Source organism: Acanthochromis polyacanthus, chromosome 11 (genome assembly GCF_021347895.1).
Source record: "Acanthochromis polyacanthus isolate Apoly-LR-REF ecotype Palm Island chromosome 11, KAUST_Apoly_ChrSc, whole genome shotgun sequence".
Taxonomy (NCBI): Eukaryota; Metazoa; Chordata; class Actinopteri; family Pomacentridae; genus Acanthochromis; species Acanthochromis polyacanthus.
This window is the reverse complement of record NC_067123.1, coordinates 6,895,114-6,906,051: the sequence shown is the minus strand read 5'-3', so window position 1 is coordinate 6,906,051 and position 10,938 is coordinate 6,895,114. Positions and strand designations below refer to the sequence as shown.

Below are 10,938 nucleotides of genomic sequence, written 5' to 3'. Positions count from 1 at the left end.
AAAATGCAGTACTTTCACAACCGAATTTTGTAAGAATAACAAAATGACACCAAACTCTTTTGATTTTTTTTTTTTAAATATGAAACTTAATATAGTTCTCAGGAGTTGTGTATTATCACCCAAACACTTCAGTATTTTGTGGTATTTTCTAAGATTCACAAGCGTCATGGTACTTGTGTCCAAACTTATGGCCATGGCTGTAAATGTTTCCCAATCAACAAACAGATTATCTCTCAGTTTAAAATGCAAATGTGATGGACTCAGTTCTGTCATAACAGAGGAGAAGCAAAAAGCAGAAAACTGTGTTGGAGCTGCTGTGTTTATACTTCTGTTGAAGTGCTGCTGCAGTTAATAAACACAAAAGAAATGTCTTCACTTGGCAATGTTTGAGATTTTTATTGTTTTGGTTTCAACTTATTTATGATCATAGTTTGCCCTGGAAGGTATAAACCTTCCTTTCCTGCGGAAACTTTTCCGATGGGTTTTAATCAGCATAAGCCAGTCCTTGAGTAGAGAGCTCTGCCTCAGAGCTGACGGCGCTGGGTGGCAGGAGGGAAGAGGGGATGTGGCGGCCCGCTGCTGCTGAGACATGGCTGTCGGTTGGACGTCCTGCATGAGGATTCATTTCTTCTTATCAGCCTTCTGTGCAGCCTTGGTAACCTTTCCAGAAATTTCCTTCTTCGTAACCTCCTTGATGACACCGACAGCCACAGTCTGCTTCATGTCACGCACAGCGAAGCGACCTGAAATAGAAGACGCGTGAGCAGATATTAGTAATTATAGATACACTTGGTATTCTGCGTTCATATTAACATTTATGAAATGTATGTTGGGCTTCCGGGTACAAAACCTACCAAGGGGAGGGTATTCAGAGAAAGTCTCCACACTCAAGGGTTTTGAAGGCACCAGGTTGATAATGGCGGCATCTCCAGACTTGACAAACTTGGGGTTGTCCTCAAGCTTCTTGCCAGACCGACGGTCGATCTTCTCAATCAACTCATTGAACTTGCAGGCGATGTGAGCAGTGTGGCAGTCAAGCACAGGGGCGTAACCAGCGTTGATCTGGCCAGGATGGTTCAGGACGATGACCTGTGGGCACATTCAAAGTTAGAAATCTATCTAAGTGGACGCTCTACTCAGCTCTACTAAAGTTCACAACACCAACCTGGGCGTTGAAGCTCTCAGCCTGCTTGGGTGGGTCGTTCTTGCTGTCGCCGGCAACGTTTCCACGACGGATTTCCTTCACAGAGACGTTCTTGACGTTGAAACCAACGTTGTCACCGGGCAGAGCCTCTGGCAGAGACTCATGGTGCATCTCCACAGACTTGACCTCAGTGGTCAGGTTGCCGGGAGCGAAGGTGACGACCGTACCGGGCTTCAGAACACCGGTCTCAACACGACCCACGGGGACAGTTCCAATACCTGAGAGAGGAGGAGGTAAAATGTTTGAAGTTTAACTCACTGAACCCCAGAAACTGCTGGTGAGCTTGAAAACATGTTGACTTTAGGAAATCACCAGAATTACACCATTTATCAGTCAGAAATTGTAAAAAGTAAGAAAAATAAATATAATTTAACAATGCATTTGTGATATTTAATCAATATTGTCAAAAATGAACAGATTTAACTAATCCGGTTTTTGTAAAATTGAAAAATTCTGTACTCCTTGATGCAAACACAAAGCCATTTGAACATTTTGGATACATTTGTTTGATATGGAAGTTTTGTATTTACACAATAAAATGCATTAATTTGCTCATAGTGCTCTAAATTTGCACAACACTCCATGTTTGTCAGTGGATCATAATTTTGGCAGGAGATTAGTGCCATATTTTAATCTTATGGCTGAATAATATTAATTTCATCCTCGCATTGGTGGAGTCTAGAAAGGGAGAGTGAGTGGGTTTGTTATTGTGACTGAACAAAATTAGCTCATCTGTCATTGGAAAATTCTCTTTAAAACCACAGATGAAAAAAATTACGTATCAGTGTTTTCTCCTGGTTTAATAGTAGTAGTTTAGTTTCTTCTATACTGAAAAAAATAAATGAGTGCAAGTTTTTTCCACTGCTGACAGCATTCATTTCAGTCCTTTTAGATCCTATCGGGTCCTCCTCATTTCATATTTGTTAGGATGACAGTGAATTGTCAGTGACTCCAGTTTTCATCCCTTTTCCTGAAATAATGATGACTTACTGGGTTTACTGGTTACAATGAGACTCTACTTACCACCGATCTTGTAGACGTCCTGCAGGGGCAGACGGAGGGGCTTGTCGGTGGGGCGGGTTGGGGGCAGGATGGCATCCAGAGCCTCCAGCAGTGTGACTCCAGTGATCTCCTTGACCTCCTTGCCCTCCTTACGCTCAATCTTCCACCCCTTGAACCAGGGCATCTGAAATGGAGAATGCAGGTAGAGAGACAAAGAGAGGAAGACAGGGGGAGGTTAGGAAGAAAGGACCGTTGAATGTAATAATTTAATATTATAAGTAACTGCTGCAGACGAATGGAGTAAGCTGCAGGATTTAATCTGAGGCCTCTGAGTGACTCACCTTGTCACTGGCCTCCAGCATGTTGTCTCCATGCCATCCAGAGATGGGGACGAAGGCAACAGAGGCAGGGTTGTAGCCAATCTTCTTGAGGTAGGCGCTCACTTCCTTCTTGATTTCATTATAACGGGCCTCGCTGTAAGGGGTCTCAGTGGAGTCCATCTTGTTGACTCCAACGATGAGTTGCTTCACACCCAGAGTGTAGGCCAGCAGAGCGTGCTCACGGGTCTGACCGTTCTTGGAGATACCAGCCTCGAACTCACCAACACCAGCAGCGACGATCAGCACAGCGCAGTCAGCCTGAAGTCAAGATCAGACATGTACTTTAGATGCAAATCCAGAGGAAATAAAAATAACAGAAGTCCTGTGACCCGCAGTTTACTGATAATTACCTGAGAGGTTCCAGTGATCATGTTCTTGATGAAGTCCCTGTGTCCGGGGGCATCAATGACGGTCACGTAGTACTTGCTGGTCTCGAACTTCCACAGAGCGATATCGATGGTGATACCACGCTCACGCTCGGCCTTCAGTTTGTCCAGCACCCAGGCGTACTTGAAGGAACCTTTGCCCATCTGTTGAACCGGATGTGGTTCAAAAGTATAACATGCAGAAATCATTGATTATTGTTTGAGGTCAGGGAGGGCACGATTTGGTGTGAATGTTTAGAGGAACAGCATTGTAATCTGCTCTTTAGGTCTTTCTGTTTCCATTGAAACGTACGATTCCATAGTTTCCACTGCGACGTTAACTTAGAGTGCCCCCAAAACAACAAAAAGTCATCACTGGACGGACCTCCAACCATCTTGTTTCAGTTAATGACAGTTTGCTGCAAAACACACTCTTAACTTTGTTCACTTATCGAATGGAGCTGTTGTGTGATTTTGGTGAGCCCAACTCAGTGTTGATGATAATTTTATGGATCATATGTTTAAATACATCACATTACATGTTCATGAGGCTCAAATGGATCAAATTCTTATTTTTATATTTCAGTGGTAAATGTCTGATACAGGACTGAATATTGCTCAATAAATTTCATTTTCTGTGCCTGTATGATGCCTGATTTTCAGCACTGATACCCCATTTAAAAATAAGTTCCATTTAGGAGATAGAAATGAAGGACGATGAAAAAATAATACTAATACAGTAAACCTAAACATTTTTCTGAGTTTCAACCATAAAATATCAAATGACAGTCTGAGTACTTTTCTGTTAATCCACAAAAAGTGTAGAAGTTCATCTCTATTAATACCATAGAATTCAAACAGTTCTGACTCATTTTGTTCTTTTTTTTTTTTTTACAGAATGTATCCTGCAAGTAGTAAAATATGTGTCACTGTGACATCTAATATTACTTTAAAAGCATCAGGTTTATTTGTGAAATAAATTATAAATCTATTTTAGTTCAGTGTTACAATTTCTTATAATATTCACTAATATCTTAGAAATAGTGGTTAAACAGAAACAATTTAACATTTTACATTGAATTTAAACCTCTGTTTAAGATTGAAACTCTGGATATTAACAGTAATAGCAGTCAATAGGACAATACGTAAATTTTAACAGTAGGTGGCAGTAATAACTCCTTCCATCACACCCATTCCTCACTCATACTGAAACACTGCCATCATGTCTGTCCATCACCTCCAACACAATCTGTTAAAAACACTTAAACTGACCTCAGCGGCCTCCTTCTCAAACTTCTCGATGGTTCTCTTGTCGATTCCTCCACACTTGTAGATCAGGTGGCCGGTGGTGGTGGACTTTCCGGAGTCCACATGGCCGATGACCACGACGTTGATGTGGATCTTTTCCTTTCCCATTTCGACTTACTGGTCATAAACCGCATTTTGAGGAGTTAGATTGACTTTTCAGAGACAGATTTCAGTTTTAAACAAAGTTCTGACAGCCAAGTCTCAACTCAGCGCTCAGGATATAATTTCTTGTCTATTTGCTCATTTAACGTTTATGCACCTTTGCTGTGCTGTGAAACTAACTCATGCTGGTGGAGTGATTTCCTACTAGCTCAGCAAGTTTGTGTAAAGCCTGCATAAAGGTAAGGCATAAGGTAAAAACATTTCATCTAATATCTACCAACATGAAGCTTTCTGAAAATGTGTGGTTAAACATGCACTGAGGGGAAGGCCCGTATAGCTCATTGGGTTAAGCGGGCGACCCATGTGCAGGGGTTGGTCTCCAACGCAGTGGCCCGGGTTTGATTCCAGCTTGGGGCCCTTTGCTGCATGTCTTCTCCCCTGATTCCTGTCAAGTCTTCACTGTCACTATCTAATAAAGCCGAGAAAGGCAAAAAATAATATATATATATATATATATATATATATATATATATATATATATATATATATATAAAAAACATGCACTGAGGGACTTTATATCTAGAAATACCTGATTCACATTCATTTCTTTGACAGAAACTTGACCATTGGACGAATCCAACTTCAAACTTTGTGTTTCATTTTGTTGACATAATAGAGTCAAAGGTTTTTTACAGAGGGGAACTTGGATGTCTTATATATGTTTATTCACCCCATAAATCCGAAAATACGGCCTGAATGAAGCCATGCTGTTCAGAATAAAATGTTCTCTAAATCAGGCAGTGACTGACATAAGAACAAGTGCATCGAATAAATTATTGTAAATACAGATGGAACAAAAAGGAAATATTGGTGTAGATACAAGCTACTGGAGTGAAGATTTTTGGCTCAGATAATGAGAAAAACTCATTTGGAGATCAGCTTTAAAGATATGTATTGTAAAATTCCATATATTGTTTCAAAACAGCTGCAAGTGCAGTTAAAACTAACAGATGTCACCATGAAATTTCCTCAGTTGATTACTTACATTGGGACAGTTACTATAATTATAATACAATGATTATACGTCCTGACAGGTCTGATGAGCTGACCTCACCTAGAGAAGTTTAAACACAAAATATTCCACCATATAAACCTGGAATTTGTGTGAAACAGCTGACCTGTGGAACATGAAGAAGAACACAGAACATTATTTCCTGTTTGAACCTGTGTTCATGAAGTTCAGTGTGTAGTGTGCCATGTATACAGTGTCTTGTGAAAGTATTCGGCCCCCTTGAACTTTTCAACCTTTTGCCACATTTCAGGCTTCAAACATAAAGATATAAAATTTTAATTTTTTGTCAAGAATCAACAACAATTGGGACACAATCGTGAAGTGGAATGTAATTTAATTGGATATTTTATACTTTTTTAACAAATAAAAAACTGAAAAGTGGGGTGTGCAATATTATTCGGCCCCTTTACTTTCAGTGCAGCAAACTCACTCCAGAAGTTCAGTGAGGATCTCTGAATGATCCAGTGTTGTCCTAAATGACTGATGATGATAAATAGAATCCACCTGTGTGTAATCAAGTCTCCGTATAAATGCACCTGCTCTGTGATAGTCTCAGGGTTCTGTTTAAAGTGCAGAGAGCATCATGAAGACCAAGGAACACACCAGGCAGGTCCGAGATACTGTTGTGGAGAAGTTTAAAGCCGGATTTGGATACAAAAAGATTTCCCAAGCTTTAAACATCTCAAGGAGCACTGTGCAAGCAATCATATTGAAATGGAAGGAGTATCAGACCACTGCAAATCTACCAAGACCCGGCCGTCCCTCTAAACTTTCACCTCCAACAAGGAGAAGACTGATCAGAGATGCAGCCAAGAGGCCCATGATCACTCTGGATGAACTGCAGAGATCTACAGCTGAGGTGGGAGAGTCTGTCCATAGGACAACAATCAGTCGTACACTGCACAAATCTGGCCTTTATGGAAGAGTGGCAAGAAGAAAGCCATTTCTCAAAGATATCCATAAAAAGTCTGGTTTGAAGTTTGCCACAAGCCACCTGGGAGACACACCAAACATGTGGAAGAAGGTGCTCTGGTCAGATGAAACCAAAATGGAACTTTTTGGCCACAATGCAAAACGATATGTTTGGCGTAAAAGCAACACAGCTCATCACCCTGAACACACCATCCCCACTGTCAAACATGGTGGTGGCAGCCTCATGGTTTGGGCCTGCTTTTCTTCAGCAGGGACAGGGAAGATGGTTAAAATTGATGGGAAGATGAATGGAGCCAAATACAGGAGCATTCTGGAAGAAAACCTGTTGGAGTCTGCAAAAGACCTGAGACTGGGACGGAGATTTATCTTCCAACAGGACAATGATCCAAAACATAAAGCCAAATCTACAATGGAATGGTTAACATATAAACGTATCCAGGTGTTAGAATGGCCAAGTCAAAGTCCAGACCTGAATCCAATCGAGAATCTGTGGGCAGAGCTGAAGACTGCTGTTCACAAACACTCTCCATCCAACCTCACTGAGCTCGAGCTGTTTTGCAAGGAAGAATGGACAAGAATTTCAGTCTCTCGATGTGCAAAACTGATAGAGACATACCCCAAGCGACTTGCAGCTGTAATTGCAGCAAAAGGTGGCGCTACAAAGTATTAATGCAAGGGGGCCGAATAATATTGCACGCCCCACTTTTCAGGTTTTTATTTGTTAAAAAAGTATAAAATATCCAATAAATTTTGTTCCACTTCACAATTGTGTCCCAATTGTTGTTGATTCTTGACAAAAAATTAGAATTTTATATCTTTATGTTTGAAGCCTGAAATGTGGCGAAAGGTTGAAAAGTTCAAGGGGGCCAAATACTTTCACAGGGCACTGTATAAATGTACACATATCTCTTAATTTAAAGAAGTGCTCATCATTTCTACTGCTGTGTACTTTTTTTTTTGTAGTTACGCCCTAATTTCAACATCACACACTGTCTGCCAGGCGACCCAGTGGAGGCAGATCACGCTCTGGCTTGTGCACAGGTACACCCACAGGTATCTACTGCATAACATAATGACACGTCTGGTAAAATGCAGTTATCAGTGTGACTCACACAGATGTGGAACGCGATAGATGAAAGTCAGGTTTCATTGAATGCATTCAGGATTTTGCAGAAACATTAACAGACCTACAGAAAACCTGTTTGCTGTCCACAGCTGAATGTATGTCACATTTTGACAGTTTTGAGCAGCACACAACACTACGATTGTACAGTCATTTTTTTTTTAAATTTTCTTCACATTTTTGAGAAATAGAAAATAGTCTATTTTCCAAGTTTTTAAAAAAATTTTTTATCTGTCTTTTAAATTTTAATTATTTTGTTTTAATTTGAAGAACTTTGTAACTTGGGCTTGACTAAAGAAATATTATTCTTTCCATTGATTTTACATGAATATCTGCTGTTTACCACAGCAGCAGAATTAACCTGGTAACTTTATTGAAACAAAATCTCATGGTAGATTATACGTCCTGCCTTTCACGCACCCTACAGGTCAGCTGTTCCACACAAATTCCAGTTTACACTGGAAAAATATTTGCATTAAAGCTTTTCTGGATGAATTCTGACCTCCATCAGTGCTGTCAGGAGATTTTTATTTATTTAAAAACATCTTTCTTTTTGTTCAAATGTACATTTCAGGGACAGGAGTTGAACCTTTTAAGGGCTAAACTAAACCTGGTTTCCGCCAGCGCCTGGTTGAGGTTCAAGCTCTAGCATTAGCTTCAGAGCTAGCTAACAGTTTGAACGAGGAATACTCAGTTTTACAACTTTAAACGTTCACAAACTACAGTTTTAGGATTATTTATCATCATTACACAAGCCTGACAAAGAATAACCCTGTTTCCAGACAGTACCTTGCCTCACAAATCATCACAGCATCGTGTAGTTTCATCTATTTTTCTTTAGCTGTGCGTGTCCCACAACGTTCACGCAGCAGGTCAAACTAGACGAACCTGTCAACAGGCCACTCATGCGCAGAATTTTAATGAACCACAGCTTGAGAAAAATGGGAAAATTAATGAAGAAACATTTTTTTTAAACTACTTATATAATTTGTTTTGGTTTTCTTGTACTTTTGATTCTCAAGCTAAAAACAAAAATTCATTTTTTGGTCGATATTCAAAAAACGCAATATACAATTGTGTTTTGTTTATGTTGTTTTTTTATACTCTGAATGATTGAATCACAAGGTTTTTGGAGTGAACAGAAACTGTTAACTGTCAATTAAAATAATATTACAGCGGTCTGACTCACCTGAGAAGCGGCTGCAGTCTGTCCTGGTCTGGGCACACCATCAAAAAGGAAGAACATGGAGTGTTACCTGGAGATAATAAACCCTTCCTTTGTCTCTGGATTAGGGAGGAGCAACACTCACCTTTATAAATCCAGTATGGTGCCTATTCTTAAACTATACCGATATTTGTCATTTCTGAAACGGGTACATCTAAATTAAGGGAAAAAAGTAAGATTACACCTAAATTTATATCACATGACACATACCAGCCATATATATCAAATTTAATGCAATATCCAATATGACTACAAGTAAATAAAACAGTCACATATATTATAGAAATACAATAAACAAATAATAACAGTAAAATTATGTAATTATAACATACATATAAATGAATAATGCCTCCACATACCAACAACAAATCTTACAAAATGCCGTGTGAAGCTGACACCCACATTCTATATTTAGATGATTTTGTTAATGATATTTTTTTAAAGGAATCCTTATCAAGTATCGATCCAGCAGTATCGTTCTGCCTTTCCCTGCTCTGGATTAAAACTGGTGTCAGGCGCACCTATGTAAATGTTCTCACACACGTAGTGGGCCAACTCGTTCCACCAGTGTCCTGTTGTATCTTGCTATTCTTTTCAACTTGCCTGCGTAGGTGTTCATCCTGAGCCGCATGAACTGAATAACTTCTGACTCAGTGTAACTTAAAGGCAGCTCAAAAACATGTGATGTTCAAGTGTTAGGGCCCTTTTGAATATTAATTGTTGGCAGATTGTGGTTGATTTCTGTTTTTTTTTTTGGCTTTGATGGAGACCTGCTGTGATTTTCAACTAAAAGAAAATTCAGTCACAGGAAGGAGTCATCGCACAAACGTTCACAATTATAGAAATGTACACATATGTAGATACTGTATGTGTACACACATTCATGACAGACATGAGTTTTTGATTCATCCCTGGATCCTCTATGAGAAGGCAGCATGGCTGTGACTCACCTCTGAAAGGGAGTGGAAGGTAAAAAGCTTGTGCTGAAAGCTATCCTAAATTAACCATTGTGCTACCTATTGTCACTTACTAAGACTCAGAAATAAAGGTTACCGTATTCATCCAAAAGAGAACATTTACTTGGATATTCCACTTATAAATTAGGAAAAACAGCTTTCACCTGCTGTGCATTGCATAGGTGGAAAACACTTCAGGATTCTCTTATGTTTGAGCATTTTTAACCTTAAAACACAACGACCAGGAATATGTTTGTGAGGCCTTTAACCCCAAGAGCACCAAACCTACTGACAAGCACGGTGGTGGCAGTATTATGCTCTGGGGCTGTTTTGGTGCCAGTGGAACTCAGACAGCTTTCAATGAATGATGGCAAGATGTGGACTTTTTGTACTGGACATGAGTGTTGATTCTATGTTATTATACAATAATGTTTTCATCCCAAGTGCAATCATCAAAAAGAGCATTGCTTTTGTTCTGAATTTAATAAAAATTAGGAATAAATCAATCAAAAACTCCCACTGATGCTCTCTGTTGCCACTTGTGCTAAGTTTAAACGATCAAATGAAATCAATTTTGTTCATCCACCAGTTTAAAACACAGAGTTGATCAGACTCTACTTAAAATAGCTTTGATTTGTGTTTGGTTGCAGTATGAATCCTCTCCCACAAAGACCACAGGCTGAAACATGTCTCTTTTCCTCAAGGTGTTTAGAGCTCCATGTGCTGCCTCTTTAGAAACATTCAGCCTTAATGTGACACCAAGAAAACTCCCCTTTGCTCAGAACAACAATAAAACTTTTCACACTTTGATGTTTCCCACTATCACAGAGCTACTTTCTGAGAAATGTTCTGTTGGAACCTTGAGGTGGAGTTTTATTTCTAACAGATGAACGACGGTAACAAGTGGGTTTAGATGAACAAACCTCTGATGAGTCGATTAAAAGCAGCTGAATGTCTGAACGCTGCTTTAATGGAAGAACACAAGACGAGGAACCCTGAGCTTCATACAACATGCTAACTGACATTAATTCCATATTTGATTGATGACCCAGAAATACAGCAGAAGCTGAAAGATTTCTTCATCCATCATTATCTGTACACCGCTTGATCCTCTGTAGGGTTGTGGGGGCTGGAGTCTTTCCCAGCCGACTCAGGGGACACCCTGGACAGGTAACAGTCTGTCACAGAGCCACATAGAGAGACAACCAAGCACACTGACATTCACACCTACAGTCAGTTTAGTTTCACCATTTAACTTTTGGACTGTG

General features: G+C 39.7%; 1 protein-coding gene across 1 annotated transcript; it reads right to left on the bottom strand.

Moving 5' to 3' along the window:
* Positions 1-381: 381 nt before the first annotated feature.
* LOC110972303 (elongation factor 1-alpha-like) lies at positions 382-8,782 on the bottom strand. Its single transcript, XM_051955939.1, has 8 exons — positions 8,679-8,782; positions 4,224-4,376; positions 2,937-3,116; positions 2,548-2,844; positions 2,228-2,390; positions 1,166-1,422; positions 855-1,089; positions 382-743 (listed from the first exon to the last, which is right to left on the bottom strand). Exons 2-8 carry the CDS (start codon positions 4,365-4,367, stop codon positions 622-624), a joined length of 1,398 nt encoding a protein of 465 aa, XP_051811899.1. The 5' UTR covers positions 4,368-4,376; positions 8,679-8,782; the 3' UTR covers positions 382-621.
* Positions 8,783-10,938: the final 2,156 nt, after the last annotated feature.